At 41.4% G+C, this 17,163-nt stretch overlaps 1 protein-coding gene across 1 annotated transcript in view; it reads left to right on the top strand.

Annotated features, from left to right (window-relative positions):
* Positions 1 to 12,741, top strand: part of CC2D2A (coiled-coil and C2 domain containing 2A) — a 105,690-nt gene extending 92,949 nt beyond the window's left edge. The window contains exons 33-35 of the mRNA XM_032224660.1: positions 843 to 901; positions 8,192 to 8,369; positions 12,206 to 12,741. Coding sequence (XP_032080551.1) covers positions 843 to 901; positions 8,192 to 8,369; positions 12,206 to 12,394 — 426 coding nt within the window. The 3' untranslated portion in view covers positions 12,395 to 12,741. The remainder of the gene's footprint in view (positions 1 to 842; positions 902 to 8,191; positions 8,370 to 12,205) is intronic.
* The last annotated feature ends 4,422 nt before the right edge of the window (positions 12,742 to 17,163 follow it).

Below are 17,163 nucleotides of genomic sequence, written 5' to 3'. Positions count from 1 at the left end.
CCTGGGATTCCACCCAGTTAAAAGTTCATGATCTTGTCCCCACACCCACAAATCCATCACATGGTCCAATCTTCTTCTTCCACACTGTCATCTCCACCCAGCTGCTTCCGGTCAGGTGTAAAAGTGCGGAGACAAAAGATGACCTTGGTCTTCTAGAAAAGAATGACAACAACACATTCCACAATCCTACTCCTTTCTATTCCCCCCTCCCTTCAACTATACTAATGAAACAGCATAATGAAATAAGAGAAAGTGTGGCAGGCCAAAATTCTAAAAGGAATATAATTGCAGGCCTGACAACATGTCCATGAAGTCTCTAGAACTCAATACTGACTTCAAGGCAAAAAAAAAAAAAGAATAACAGAGTTGTAAGGGACTTTGGGGGTGGTTTTCTAGTCCAACCCCCTGCTGAAATAGGAGACCCTATACCTATTAACCATTAAGCAGACTAAGCACGTGATTATGGCAAATGAAGATTTGTACTGAATGTACAAAGGAGTTGGGCACCAAGATTTGTCAATGTTTATGACACCAGTGAGCCCACTGCCTTATACTATTTCACACAAATGACTCTCCCAAACCTCTGAAGGCAAACCATTCCACAAAGACATTTCCACCCATTTTGGGGTGTGCGTGCATCTTATGGAGCGAAAAATATGGTAATTTGATTATCCTGTATGAATTGCATAAGTAGTATTCAAAATGATTTTAATGTAATTTTTCTTATACCATATTAATCACTACAGATCTTGAAAGAATAAAAGTACAGATGAATTTAAAGTGCTATAATATTGAAGTAAATTTCATCAATGCTAAATTACTTCTCTTTCTGTTTTCATTAGCCTGAAGAACTTTTCTACCAAAATGCGGACAAGGCTGTCGCACTACATTTACAGAACAGGTAATTTTGCATCAATCATAAAACCATAATATTCAAGGGCTGCCAATGTTTTAAATTACCAACAGATGGCAGTACTGCTATGCAAGAAGCTGCAATATGTTCTTTAGCATTTATTCTTTCACTTCACTTGATGGGAGGTTGCTGTGAGAAAAGGAAATATAGCTATGATTTTTGATTGCTGAAGGATCCCTTCCAATTAAAATCACTTCCAAATGCAGAATGTTTATAATGTCACTGAGCCAAAAAATATAAAGATAGTGAACCAGGAAGAATTGAGGTGTGTAATCAAGAATAAAGTGATTAACCTGTGACAACAACCAATATACTTTATGTGAAAAGAGTTCAGGAACTGATAAAGGACAATTGGCACATCAAAGGGAAACTGCTATCAAGCTTGACTTTCAAAGAAATGTGGAGGTGGCATTACTGATATTCTTCAATTTCAGAAGAGTTGTGCAAAGAGTTTACATGCAGGAAAGAAGTTTCAAGAATTGAAATTTACTGAGTTCATCGGAAGTTCTCCAGCTGGACAGAGGTGGGTGGAGTGTGGGATCTCAAGAGTCTCACATGAACCCTGTCTGACAAACCATCTCCGAGATCTTTTTTAGATTGGAAGCCCCCTGGAGGGGGGGGCAAAGAAGGGGCCGCATCTCATCAGACCCTGGGAGAGGCAACAGGTCCCTCGCAGGTTGGAGATTTGACCTCTGAATCGGAGTAGGGGCGGCAGCTAACTTCCAGCCAAAGCAAATGAACAGGAGTGTGAGGAAGAGATGAAAGACTGGTAAGAAAATTCATCTAACCCACAGTCATAGATCAAACTTGGAAAAGGCAAAGAATCTTGAGACCATAAATAATATTGATGGTCAGACCGGGATTTTTTCAAAAAGAAAGAAAAAAAGGAAAGGAAAATGGAGGTTTGAAACAGTACCCCCCCCCCCAAAAAAGCCATTTGTTTGAAACAATTTGGACAGAAAGGGAGAAAGCAGAGAAGTGACAAATCCACTCAAATACTAACTCTAAATTTGGCTTCCAACTTGAAAAGATTGTGTTTTTAAAGGAATCTAGGAGCGTGAAGATTTATTTTGCCAAGTGTCTTTTAACTAACATATCTTAAGCAATCCCAATTAATGAGAGATGGAATGCAACAAGGGAGAAAGATCAAGAAAAAAGCATTATCTCCTCATTGACAACTGATAACCTAATCTTGCCTCTGTGGGAAATTCTAATTAACCAACTGCCATAAATCAGAACTTGGAAAAGCAGGAGGTGGAGAAGAAACATACCCAAGTTTTGGCTGTATGCAAACTTGTTCCAATTAATATATTTTGAGCAACTATGACCAACGAGAGGTGAGGAGTGGCAAGGAAAGGAAATAATAACAGATGTCAAGAACTGGGAAATAACAAGGGGTTTTTTTTCTTCCTTTTTTTCTGAAAAAGATTAAGATGGCTCCAGCTTCTATTCTGGTTTCACAATAGTTGAATTAACTAAATTTAAGGTGGACCAGAACCTCGAAGTAAGACTTTTATAACTAATTGTAATTTTGGAACTGGACATTAAGAAAGAACAAAAGACCAAGATGGCTCCTATCGCTCTTCCCCACAGCAGCTGAAGTAGATCAATTTAATGTGGATCAGAACTCTGAAATAAGAACTGTATAACTAACTGTAACTTTGGAACCGGGCATCATGGAAAGCTGGGAATTTGAAGAACTACGTGAAATTATAAAAAATATGCATAAATCATTAAAATCAAATCTAAATAGAATTCTGAACCCAGAGAAGCAGGTATTTAAAGAAGGCAAAGAAGAAGGGGGGCAAGATATTGAAGGGATAGAAACAGAGGGAAATAAAAAGCAGACAAAAAACTCCATTGGACCTGGCAGTGGTATAGGGAAAATTATAAAAGGGGGATGTGTCCCAACAAAAGGGAATAAAAAGCAGACAAAAGATGTTTTGGAGGTTCACTGGCATAAGGAAAATTGAAGTAGGAGATTACGCCCCAACAAAGAGAAATATAAAAGATCTTTTTAACAGTGGCTTGGGGAAAATTGAAGAGGGTGGACGTGTCAAAACAAAGAAAAGGGAGAAGGCAGGAACAGAGAAGTGGGACAAAAGAGTTACTGGAAAAAAATCAGACAACTAGAAATTGTTATATGGGAAAATATAAAGCTAAGATAAGAGGTTTATTCCTAAATATGACAATAAAATGGAGTTGCTAACTGGTTGAATATGATAATGGAAGGATAATTAAATAAAGGTTAAAATATATGGAATATGGACAAATATGAAACTGATATGGAGAGATTGTACAGCAGAGGATTGATTCACTTTTATACATGATAATTAAACTGAGTTGCTAATTGATTGATTATGACAATAGAAGGACAATTAAGCATGGGTTAAAATATATGAAATATCGACTTTATAGAACTTTTAAGATGATGAACTAAGTGAGATGTTTACCACTTGTAATTTTATATAGTAGATTAAGGGAATTGTAATGAACATTGAACAGTAAGGATTGCCATTTATAGACAATTAAGGGTAATCTAATCCAAGATATGGAAAAATGGAGAGGGAACATGAAATATACTTACAATGGGAAAATGTTGAGATTTAAAGAGAATCACAAATTGGGGGTGTGTAAGGATGTATAAAATATAATGATGAGAATAGTTGAGAATTGTAATCAGGTCTACATCTCGGCCAAAATTAGGCTGTGGTGGGTGGATTTAAAAGCACAATGACTATATATGTATATGTAAAGTGGAAAAAACCAAAAGATTTCTTCCAACAAATGGTTCTCCTGAATAGGTGTGAAGTGGCTGATCCCTTTACTACATTCATCCCTACATATGGTAGTAGAAAAGGGTAGTAATCTGTGGATTTTATTATTTTGGTTAGGTTCTCAGCCACATCTTTGATTTTTGCTCCAGGGAGACAACATACCACTTTGGATTCACTGTCTGGTATACAGATGGCTGGTTCTATTCCCTTGAGAATTAAATCTCCTATCACCAACACTCACATTTTTTTCCATAGGGAGGTTTGGGGTATTTTTCTATATATCATAGAAGCATTTGATGGTGCTACTTTTTAGGGCCATTACATGATGCTTCTTTTCTATGTGTGTGCATGTTTTCTTCCAGGGAGAGTCCATGAAATCGATTACTTAGCACCAGTGGGGCTGCATCATAGTGGGATGGGTCAGACAGGTTTTGTACTAAGTTTGCTTTTTTTTTTTTTCCTATGAGTGATATATTTCCGTCTGTCTTCTTCCTCTAAGAGATCTTTTAGAAGTTGTTTGATCATTATTATGTTCAATTTGGGCATATTTTTCTTGCAAGGGTTGGAGATTCTCATTTTGTAAGTTGAGTTTCAGAGTGGTTAGTTTCTTTTAGATCCTTTAACTTTTTCTTCTAGTAACTTGATTACTTTACATTTGGTACATATATAGTTTGGGTATTCTATGGGCATAAGTGTATACATGGAACATGTTTTGCAGATCACAGTAGTTATCAGTTTCTATTTCCATGAGTGGATTTAAAAAAAAATGAAACTGTAGGAGGTTTTAACACAGATTTTTAAAAGGGAAAAATGTCTACCGTATATACTCGAGTATAGGCCGACCCGAATATAAGCCGAGGCACCTAATTTTACCACAAAAAACTGGAAAAGTTATTGACTCGAGTATAAGCCTAGGGTGGGAAATGCAGCAGCTACCGATAAATTTCAAAAATAAAAATAGATACCAATAATGCCATTGCCCATTGAATAACATATACAGCCTGCCTGTGCCCATTAAATATACAGTAGCCATTGTAAAAATTTGCTCTGCATAACAAATTATTATCACACAATACCGGTGTATTCAATGAAATACTTCACTCACCTCATGATGCTGATGTCCCGCTGTGATGATGATGTCCCGCCTCCTATGACACACGGCACAGTGATTCCTATCATTGGATCACTGTACCAGAGGAGGTGGGACATCGCTATGTGGCTGCTTGCCATAACAAGGAGGAGGTGGGACATCGTTGCAGAGCGGCAGGAGGGGGAGGAAGGGGAATCGTAAGATAGCCCTGCATTACATTAGAACGTGAGGAGGGGGGATGGTGCGGTGCACGCTGCGCGACAAACTGACACAGAGGGAGGGGAAACGCAGGGGCGCTGGGCCATTCACGAGCGTCACCCAGCGGCATGGCCCCGCCCCTTTTCTCCTCCATTTCGGGCAAATTTTTCACTGACTCGAGTATAAGCCGAGGCGGCTTTTTTCAGCTCAAAAAGTGGGCTGAAAAACTAGGCTTATACTTGAGTATATACAGTAATTTAGATTTTTGATATTCTAATAGATCATTTAAAATTTAGGGGGCAAAGTCTAGCTAAAAATATAAAGTACTAGCAATTAAAAATGCCTAGTTTAAGGATTTAAAATTCTATAGTTCAAAATTGTCTAGTTTAAAAATTTTAAGTTTTGGCAGATCATTTAAATTGTCAAATTTTAAAATTTTTCAGTGATGAGTGGGCTTAAGGTTCCTTAGGGTTCGTTCTTAACCTGTAATGGAATGTTCTAGAATTATGCCTTTCTGCCTTCTTATGATCCTTTCCCTCATTGCCTTCTGGTGGGCTTGATTTATCTCTTACTTTTCTGCCTTTATATGTTCTATACTTGCTATTGTCTACTCGCTTTCTTTTTTTTTTTTTTTTTGGGCCTTGTGTCCTGTGCTGACTTTTTATCCTCGCTTCCAACTTGCTTTTCTCCTGCCACTACCAGATATTCAGTTCAGTTCTCCCTGCTTTTCTCAGTTCATGGTCTTCTGTTGGTCTGCCATGCTGTTCTGTTGCCATTCATAGTCACTGTTTGCTGGTCCGCTGTGCTGCAATGGTCCACCACCATTGGCAGCCTCTGGGTCCACCGTTGCTCTACCATTGCTTTCCATGTTGCTTTCTGCATTGCTCTCAGGATCTGGCTCGCTGTGCTGCCCTTTCTGCTAGCTCTCCTTTCTGTTGTGCTGCTGCTGCTCTTTGCTCCTCAGCCACCTGGCTCCTGTTTGCTGGTCCATCACACCAGTCAGGGGTGGGTTTCAACCGGTTCGCGGCGGTCCCTGCGAACCGGTTGGTCGGCGAACCCGGAAGTAAGTAACTTCCGGGAACGGCGAAGGGCGCGCCCGCCCGCCTGCGGTCCTTACCCGGTTTTGACAAGTTCTGCGCTTCCACGCATGCGCAGGGCGCATAAAGTGCCTGCGCGATCCTCCAGGAGCAGCTGGAGCATCGCACAGACGCTAGTACGCATGCGTGCACCGCACGCGTGCACGAGGACGCCGCCGGCCCCGTTCTAACCGAACCGGTTGGAACGGGGCGAGAAACCCACCCCTGACACCAGTGTGCTGCTTCTCCCAGCAAACAGGACCATCTGGATCAGGGGTGGGATTCAAATAATTTAACAACCAGTTCTCTTCCCTAATGACCAGCTAGGTAGGTAGGGCTCAGTGGTCATGTGACCGGGTGAGCATGGCCAATTCAGTATCACTCACATTGATAGGCGCTTGGCCTTAGTTGTTACAATGTAATAAGGGTTAACTGGAGAGGCAGTTTCTGTAAGCAGGGCAATAAAAATTAAGCTAGAAACAACACCAGAATGTTTCCTTCCTGCCTTCCTTACAGGATTAGCCCTGTAAAGTGGAAAAAAACAAAAGGAGATTTCTTCCAACAACCGGTTCTTTGAACTGCTTAGAAAGTTAACAACCGATTCTCCCAAATAGGTGCGAGCTAGCTGAATCCCACCACTGGCCTGGATGACCTACAGTAAGCTCCTCTTCCCTAGCTCTCCTCCTCCTCCCTGCTCTACTCTCTTACTGGCTCGCCTTTTTGTTCTCTGCCGGGTCATTCTTTTGCCCTCAGTCGGCTCACTTCTCTGCCCCAGGGATGATTTTCATCCCTGCTCCACAGCTGGCCCCACTTGCTCACTGGCTCACCTCCTTGTTGTCTGCCAGTTTGTCTTGTCTCTCTGCTCACCTCACTTTTAATAGTGGTATCGGTCCATGCAATATCACAAGAGAGGTGAAAAATGTAACACCCAGGCTTCAACAGGAAAACTCATAGCTATGATTCCTTAGGACACAAAGGGTATTATTTTCTTGAACTTGGCAGCGCTGTCAGCTCAGAGTACTACTGTCAGCTTCTTCCCTACGCTGGCATCCTGCCTCTTCAGCTTCTTCCCTACGCTGGCATCCTGCCATAAATCACAAGGAGATTGAGGGGGGGAGGAACTTAGGGAAGTAATGATTAGGCATGGGAAAGGGAAGCCAAATGGGAGGGGGGAAATAAGATGTCAAACCAAAATAAGCCAGCTGCCATGGATTCCTGGCCTGGGAACAGAATGCAAAACTACAGCAAGAGGTGACAAGTATCAAAGTGGTTCCCAAAACATCAAAAATAAATACTATTGGACACTGGTGAACTGATCAAGGGGGGAGGGCCAGAGAAAAGGGGAAAGTGTAGCCTTTGCGTGGGAATACTCAGATCTAGTTTTACTTTCGCTGCAACCGCTTAACTTCAGTAAAAGAACCTATCACTTCAACCAAATGGAGTTGAGGGTTTTTCTTTCCTGAAAATCTTAGTCAGAGCAAGTCTGATAACTACATTGCAACACTTAAAACAATGTCTCAAGTTACTTTTGAAACAATTAAACCGAGTTTGTAAACACACTGAGATTTTGCTGCAACATGGTATATTTCATATATCACAAACTACCCAAGACACAGTTGTGTGGTTGGATTTCATTGTCTTATCGTATGTGTACCCTGTAGATTTGGTGTCATGCAATCTTCATCTTTTCCAAAAATTTAAGGAATACGTTTATAATGTTGACACAAATGAAAAGGTGGAAAAGACTTCAGAAGACAGATATTGAATCCTGTTCTCATCTAGTTTCCTAACTGAAGTGACAAATCCTGGTGTTGCTATCTCATTTTTTTCCATTATGAAAATTGACTTCAAATATTATTACTAAAATGAGAGGTTTATGTTACATTTCAAAAATGGTAGGTATCTATACTGTAGCATTTCCAGTACTTTTTCAGAAATCAAACATATTTTATATAGAGAAACCAGAAATCACATTTCTAATGTAGTTTATTTAGCTATTTACCAAGGCAAATGCTACTCCAATTGAAAATGATTCTTGGGAGCTCATTCTTGATGTTCTGCATCAAAAAGAGTTGCAGAAAACCCTCAGAATTTCAAATGCAGATTTAACATTTCCCCCCAAAATTTATAAATACAGGCTTGAGAAGATATTAAAAGAAAAAATCATGGAATGGCGGCCAAACCACTTGACACGTTGGAACAGATATTGTACCTCTGCACTCCGGCAGTTCTTGCCTCTGTTAGAGAAACATCAAGGCAAAGAGGTAGAAGAAGATCATCAGGCAGAATTACAAAAACAACTTGGAGACTACAAGGTATGGATAAAAAATTTTATTCCTGAAAAGCATTTTAGATACTTGATAACTGTGATGCGGCAGCCACAATGAGGCTAAAGAGAAGTGTTTTTCAAACTTAGCAACCTTAAGATGTGCAGGTTGCAAAACGTGCTGGCTGGGGTATTTTGGGAAATGAAGTCCACACATCTTGAAGTTGCCAAGTTTGAAAAATACTGCCCTAGAGGTATTCAGGAACCCCCCCACCCACCCACTTATGGGAAGATATTCCCCATTTAAAAGGATTTAGTTTCTTAGACTTGGTTTAACTTTCATCTTAGCTTCTATTGGAAGAAAATGATTGCTTTAGAGGGTTCGCTTTAACTGATAAAAGGGAAGTGCCAAGTCAGCTTTGATTTAGCACATTCTGTTCTAAGTCAATCCGTTGGCTTGCCTATCTAGAGCTTATTAAGGGAAAAATAACCCACTACATTTTTGGGCCTGATTACAACCTTCCTTTGCACTATTACTCATATGCATAAGAAATCGTGTCACTGGTGGGCTGCAGGCGGTACGCCCCGGTACGGGCTTACCAGAGCCTGCCCGGAGGGCCCGCCCCATTCCGGTATGGTGCTCCTGAGGGCCCGCTCACTCGCCCGAGATCCTTACCTGTCCTTTAAAGCCTTTGGCGCTTCCATGCACGTGCATGGCACGTACAGCGCCTGCGCAATGCTCTGCCGAGCAGCTGGAGGCTTGCGGAGGCGTCGCTGGAAGGTAAGACATATGTGCGCGCTGCACGTGGAGGACATCAGGCCCCGTTGCAACCATATCGGTTGCAACGGGATCCGGAACCCACCACTGAATCGGGTGTGCAATTTAATCCCCCTCAATGACAAAGTGAGAATGGCAATTCTTGTAAAGAATTTGGATAGTAGTCTGGCGGTGTGTGTGTGTATCTATTTTACACAGGAAATGTGGCAGAGAAGAGGAAAGCAGAGTTAACTTTAAATCATAAGTTATACCTGACACAGTTCTGCATTGTTATTTTTTTTTAACTATATTTTGATAGTGGCATCCGCAAATGCAAAACAAGATATTGTAAACACTATTGCTGAATCCTGATTTATTGACTTCCGTTGACCTTTATTTGACCAAAATTAGAATTGCTGGCAGGGGCATCCACAGAAAGAGCTAAAAAAATTGACACTGATCCCCAACCATGTGATTGAAGACATCCTTTATACCTTGTTACAATACATAGAAAAGAGATGGAGCTTCATTTGCATGGCTGTGGCCGCTATCTTGACATTTTCACTCCCTCTTCATTGCTGGAAATATAAAAATAGAAATAATAGAAATAGAAAGGAAGAGGGAGAAGAAAGAATATTTTATTGGCCAAGTGTGTTTGGACACATGTGGAATTTGCCTCTGGTGCATAAGCTCTCAGTGTACAAACAAACAACAAAGCAATATAAACATGATACCAGTAAGAGAAGGTAGTAGAAAAGATAAGGATAATAATAATATTTAATAATTATAAAAGCTGAGCTGGAGCTGGTTAGACCAGTGGTAGTCAACCTGGTCTCTACTGCCCACTAGTGGGCATTCCAGCTTTCATGGTGGGCGGTAGGGGTTTGCTGTAACTCTGCTTTATAAATTTTATAAAGTAAAGTTACTTCCCTACTTTATAAATCACCATTACTGTGGAACCGGTGGGCGGTTAGAAAATTTTACTACTAACAGAGATACAAAAGTGAGCGGTAGGCATAAAAAGGTTGACTACCCCTGGGTTAGACTGCAGGCTACTTCAACTGACTGCTAGCCGCAGTTCGGCAGTTCAAATCTCACCGGCTCAAGGTTGACTCAGCCTTCATCCTTCTGAGGTCAGTGAAATGAGGACCCAGATTTTGGGGGTCAATATGCTGACTGTGTAAACCACTTAGAGAGGGCTGTAAAAACACTATGAAACGGTATATAAGTCTAAGTGCTATTGCTATTGCGAATATAGCCATATTACATGCACAAATATCTTTAGACATAAGATAATTCTGCAGAAATTAGGTGTTTAGCAGAGTGATGGCATGAAAGAAAAAACTATCTTTGTCTAGTTAATTTGGCATGCAATGCCCTATAGTGGCATCCTGCGGGAAAGAGTTGAAATAGTTTATGTCCAGGATGTGAGAGGTCTGTAGATAATTTTTTCAGCCCTCTTTCTGACCCAAGCAGTATACAGATCCTCAATCGAAGACAGGTTGGTTGCAATGTTTTTTTCTGCAGTTCTTACTATCCGTTGAAGTCTGTACCTGTCCTATTTGTACCAAACCAGGCAGTTATAGAGGTACAAATGACAGAGTCAATAATTCCTTTGTAGAACTGTATCAACAGCTCCTGGGCCAGTTTGAACTTTCTCAATTGATACAAGAAGAACATTCTTTGTTGTACCTTTTTAATGGGGCTCTGATGTTGGGTGTTCATTTCAAATCCTGGGAGATTATAGAACCGAGAAATTTGAAGGTCTCTACTATTGATATTGTATTATCTAATATAGAAAGAGGTGGTAGAATAGGGCAGTGTTTCTCAACCTTGGCAACTTGAAGATGTCCGGACTTCAACTCCCAGAATTCCCCAGCCAGCATTCGCTGGCTGGGGAATTCTGGGAGTTGAAGTCCAGACATCTTCAAGTTGCCAAGGTTGAGAAACACTGGAATAGGGCTCCTCCTAAAATCCAATTTCCTGTAGGAAATTGTTGCCAGTTATTCAACCTTCCATCTGTATATGCAGACTCATAACCGTCTCAATTGAGACCGATGACTAGTATATCATCTGTAATGTTCAGTACTTTAACAGAGGGATCCTTAGAAATGCAGTCATAGATCTATAGAGAAAAGAGTAATGGAGAGCACACACAGCCCTGGGAATCAATTATGCTAATTAAATGGGTATTCGATGTAATTTTACCTAGATTCACCTGCTGTTATCTGTCAAAAATGTATAATCCACCTACCAAGTGTGGACAGACCTAGCTAAGTCGGTTTAGAAAGAAGAATTTCTGGAATGATATTAAATGGCGAGTCTACAAAAAGGACCCTTACATATAGATCCTTGGGGTTTCAAGATGCTTTAAGGTGTAGTGCAGTGCCATGTTAACGGCATCAACATCAACTGCAGAAAGTCTAATTTTAGATGACAACCTGCTCATATAGGATTTGAAGCTTTATTGAATAGGTTGTTAGCAGAGGGATCCCCCTCCCTTAGTTGAGTTGTGAGCCGCCCTGAGTCCCCTTCGGGGGAAAAGGGCAGCATATAAATAAAATAAAAATAAATAAACATCAAACATCCCGATTTACCCCCCTTGCTAGGTATGTTGTTTTCCAAACCATTTCTATTGCTTCCAAGAAATTTTGTAAGGAAAGTAAGAATCTTGTTCCACAGGATCTCTGAAAACTGAACAGAACAAGACCAAATTCAGTATAGAAGAAACTGGTGAAAAATCATACAGAAAAACAAATGCTTTATAACACAACCTTATTAGTCTCTAATAAGGTGGGGGGAGGTAAAGCCCCAAAGAGATATGCAAAAGCATTTTTTTTAGTTCTACAAGCAGAGTTAGTAAATGATTGAAAATAACTCCAAAGCTGTGTTCTGCATTTTTTTCTCCTTACTTCTAAGCTTGCAAAATTGATTCAAAGTCTTCAAAGTTTTTTTTGTTCAACGTGTAAGTTTGTTTTTTTTCTAATGTAAACAGCAGAAAAGGAACTCTGTTCAGTTAATGTTTAAGAACATCGACTTTTTGCAGCCCCTCCCCCCAATGTTATTAGAAGCAGGTATGATAGAAGTGGTGTCCTAGATAACCCTTCTCATTCTTTCCCTTCTTGCAGATCTCCGGATTTCCCATCCACTTGCCATTTTCAGATGTTGCATCTATTGTTGAGGCTACATATAGTACGGGAGTTCATAAAACTGAAATTCCAAACACAGAATTTGCACTGGCTGTGTATGTTCATGCTTACCCCAAACACATTCTTTCTGTGTGGATTTATGTGGCTTCATTAGTTCATAATCGATAGGACTCTAGAGAAACAGATTGGCTTCCATCGTTTCCAGGAGATTCCAATAGTTGCCGCTGTTCAAGAAATTTCTTGCCTGAGCCCATAGTAGAGTTAAAGTTTGTGTACAGAAACATCTTTGTGGTGGCATCCCAGGGGTTTTGGTGCCGAAGTCCAAGGGCTACTAACACTATCAAGGAGGCTGGCAAGAATGAGCAACCAGACGTTGAAAGCCATTGGTACTGCGCGTGCTTAGTCAACCATATCCTTCTGTATTTCCTGTCACATCAAAGCAGAAACACCCTCATCTCAGATTTCAGCTTGTCCAGAATGAGGCCGCGCGAGCGATCGTGGGTGCGCCTCGTTTCACCCACGTAACACCTATCCTCCGCGAGCTGCACTGGCTGCCTGTTGGTCTCCGGATTCGCTTCAAGGTGCTAGTTGTCACCTACAAAGCCCTTCATGGTATTGGATCTGGATACTTGAGAGACCGCCTGCTGCCAATTACCTCCACTAGACCAATAAGATCCCACAGACTAGGCCTCCTCCGAATTCCATCAGCCGCCCAGTGCCGACTGGCGACTACCCGGAGGAGAGCCTTCTCTGTGGCTGCTCCGACCCTGTGGAAGGAACTCCCCGTGGAGATTCGTACCCTCACCACCCTCCAGGCCTTCCGCACAGCCCTTAAAACCTGGCTGTTCCGGCAGGCTTGGGGCTAAAGACTTGCAGCCCCACTCCAAATGGTATGATTGTTGTGTTTTTAATAGTGTATGGTCTTTTTGTTCTGTAATTTGTTTGTTTATCCCCCTCCCTTGAATTGTGAGCCGCCCTGAGTCCCCTCAGGGAAAAGGGCGGCATACAAATAAAGCAAATTCCAAATTCCAGTACTTTTGCCTTCAAACTTCAGATGACTCATTAAACTCAATGCCCGGGGACTGTGGTGGTGAAAAGGAAAGGTAGCTCTTGACCCAGACTCAGCCATGGAAACTTCCTGACTAAGGGCAAGATGGTCTTCCCCAGCCCAGCTTACCTTATTTAATGGAGGCTTTAGATATAATATGAAGATATCTATAGAGGTCTCCGGGAGCTTCTGAAGAAAAAGCAGCACAGAATTCTGAATGTAGTTTAGTTTGGTAAATGTGAATTAGATTATTACAAAATAATAAAGTTGGAAGGAACTTTGAAGGTCTTCTAGTCCACCCTCTGGTCAGGCACGGGATCCTATACCATTCCGGACAAATAGCTGTTCAACCTCTTCTTCAAAACCCACAGTGATGGAGCAACCACAATTTCTGATGGAGACCAGAAACTTTATTAAGTTGCAGATGGAATGAGAATTGGTAAAACATGTCGTTTTAATGCTCTGAGGCATATTAGATGCAGGGAAACTTTTTCCATTTTATTTTCAGTTGGTATTATTGAAGTGTAAAACATCCCACCCCCAATCAGAGTTAATTAGGTAAAACCCCTTTCAGTTGCTGTGAAGATTGTAAGAGTATAGCAGAAATGGCAACTCGGAAGGCTGGAGATTACTTTCCAAGATGGACAGGGAGGAGAGTTACCAAGGGAAATAGGCGTGCCGTAGTTGATTCATATCTTCATTTAATTCAGCAGCTCAAGGCAGCATAGCTGTACCCGTGCTTATCCTTTAATTTTCCTGATGCAAATTGCTTTATAGTTGTGTAAAATTTTCGATCCTAGGACAGCAAGAAACTCAACTAATGCTGTCAGGCTTTCTTAATTCTTAGATCTGAATCCTGGTCATTTCTTAGAGATGCCATACAGGTAGATTCATACAAGTAAACTCTCAATACACAAGACAAATTCTGGGCATCTGTGCAAAAGTCCCCATTCACATTTAGTGAAGGGGAATCATGTGGAGGACTCTTACCAGGACAACCACTGAATTGAATGGATCTGAAAACGGAACAGCTTGGAATAGAATGGCAAGACTCTATGTATTTGAACTGCTGTCTGCAGTCGTTTTACTTGTTAATGCAAAGTATGTAAATATATCTTGCGAGTTGTTTTTAAACTTAAAAGCTTCTGTAAGTGATTTTTTAAGATACCATATAAATCAAGGTAACTTATTTACAAAAGAAACATTAACGTACATTTATTTTCCTTCGTGACCCAGAAATATGACAAAAGTAATTTCAGAAAAGTTCTTTCAAAACCTATCCCCTTTTTTGTTGGTGGCCATTTGGACAAATTCTTTTTGTTTTGTTTTTTAGGAAAGCCACCGCTCTCATACTGCATGTGACATGACACCAAGCACTGTATTTTTCAATACAGATAGTCCTCGTTTAGTGACAATTGGGACCGGCAGCCTGGTTGCTAAATGAAACACTGACTAAGTAGAAAATCACAAGATTGTGACTATGCTTTGTCACTCCTCCAACCTTTGAAATGCTCACCCCAGTGCTGGGGAAATTAGGAAGAATGGAATTAATGTTTTTTTTAATTAATTCAATTAATTATTGCAAAGGAAAGGATTACAAGAGAGTAGGCAGACAAACAATGGAGAATACATGTCAGATACTGAGGATTTAATAGCTGCCAGCTATATAAGGTTGTAATCTGTAAAGTGATGCAATGAGAATGATTCAGCAATACAGGCATATTCTCTTTAAGACCCTGGTGGAGTCCACACAAGTCATTTAATGTTTTAGGTGTCTATTTAAGGGAGGCCATGAGAGGGGTGTGTCTCTCTCCTAGTGTACCTCTCTCATTGTGTGTCTCATTTTCTCTCCTTGTGTCCGTAGCTGAGTGGTAAGATATTTATCTACCATGTATTTGTTTGTATATATGTATATATAAACCACTATTAATTGTCTTAAGGCGCTGTGTGCTGTTATAATCCTGGTTTGATCTCATAATAGTCACACTGCCAAAACTCTTGACAATACACATCAAAAGAAATGCAATGCTGCTGGTTCTTTGTGCAGTGTGATTGGGACTGAAAGCCACAAATATCTGGGTGTATTCGCTATCATGTGCCTGTTTATCCTCTTTTACTCTCTTACTCCCTACATAATCTCTTCCTTTTCAGTCTCTCTACTCTGCAGGGGGAGAGGTCAGGCACAAGACAATGCATGACTAATGGTAAATACATGACACTGAGACACTGCAAGGGTGGTAAATATACTGCTCAAAAAAAATAAAGGGAACACTTAAAAAACACAATGTAACTCCAAGTCAATCACACTTCTGTGAAATCAAACTCTCCACTTAGGTAACAACACTGATTGACAATCAATTTTACATGCTGTTGTGCACATGGAATAGACAACAGGTGGAAAGCATAGGCAGTTAGCAAGACATCCCCAATAAAGGAGTGGATCTGCAGGTGGTTTGGTCACGTTTGAATGCTGGTGGTGCTTTCACTCTAGTGGTAGCATGAGACGGAGTCTACAACCCACACAAGTGGCTCAGGTAGTGCAGCTCATCCTGGATGGCACATCAATGCAAGCTGTGGCAAGGTTTGCTGTGTCTGTCAGCGTAGTGTCCAGAGCATGGAAGCGCTACCAGGAGACGAGGAGGCCATAGGAGGGCAAAGACCCAGAATCAGGACCTCTACCTCCACCTTTGTGCAAGGAGGGACAAGAGGAGCACTGCCAGAGCCCTGCAAAATGACCTCCAGTGGGCCACAAATGTGCATGTGGCTGCTCAAACGGTCAGAAACAGACTCCATGAGGGTGATATGAGGGCCCGACGTCCACAGGTGAGGGTTGTGCTTACAGCCCAACACCATGAGGGACCTTTGGCATTTGCCAGAGAACACCAAGATTGGCAAATTTGCCACTGGCACCCTGTGCTCTTCACAGATGAAAGCAGGTTCACATTTAGCACATGTGACAGACATGACAGGGTCTGGAGACGCCATGGAGAATGTTCTGCTGTCTGCAACATCCTCCAGCATGACTGGTTTGGCAGTGGGTCAGTAATGGTGTGGGGTGGCATTTCTTTAGGGGGTTGCACAGCCCTCCATGTGCTCGCCAGAGGTAGCATGACTGTCATTAGGTACCAAGATGAGATCCTCAGACCCCTTGTGAGACCATATGCTGGTGCGGTTGGCCCTGGGTTCCTCCTAATGCAAAACAATGCTAGACCTCATGTGGCTGGAGTGTGTCAGCAGTTCCTGCAAGACAAAGGCATTAATGCTATGGACTGGCCCTCCCGTTCCCCGGACCTGAATCCAATTGAGCACATCTTGGACATCATGTCTCACTCCATCCACCAACGCCACATTACACCACGTTGCACCACAGACTGTCCAGGAGTTGGGGTATGCTTTAGTCCAGGTGTGGGAGGAGATCCCTTGGGAGACCATCCGTCACCTCATCAGGAGTGTGCCCAGGCATTGGAGGGAGGTCATACAGGCACGTGGAGGCCACACGCACTGAGCGTCATTTTGACTTGTTTTAAGGACATTACCTCAAAGTTGGATCAGCCTGTAGTGTTTTTTTTCCACTTTAATTTTGAGTGTAACTCCAAATCCAGACCTCCATGGGTTGCTAAATTTGATTTCCATTGATAATTTTTGTGTGATTTTGTTGCCAGCACATTCAACTATGTAATGAACAAAGTATTTAATAAGAATATTTCATTCATTCAGATCTAGGATATCTTATTTTTGTGTTCCCTTTAATTTTTTGAGCAGTGTATATTCCATGGTTGCAGTTATTTTTTCACCACTTTGCTGTACCAGGCAGTCAGTGAGGTCTAGTTGTAAATACATGCCACCCAGCACTAGTAACAAATTATCTTCCACTTTTGTAATCTTCCCA

Source organism: Thamnophis elegans, chromosome 9, assembly GCF_009769535.1.
Source record: "Thamnophis elegans isolate rThaEle1 chromosome 9, rThaEle1.pri, whole genome shotgun sequence".
Taxonomy (NCBI): Eukaryota; Metazoa; Chordata; class Lepidosauria; order Squamata; family Colubridae; genus Thamnophis; species Thamnophis elegans.
Note: the sequence above shows the minus strand (reverse complement) of the source record. Positions and strands in the feature narration are given on the sequence as shown.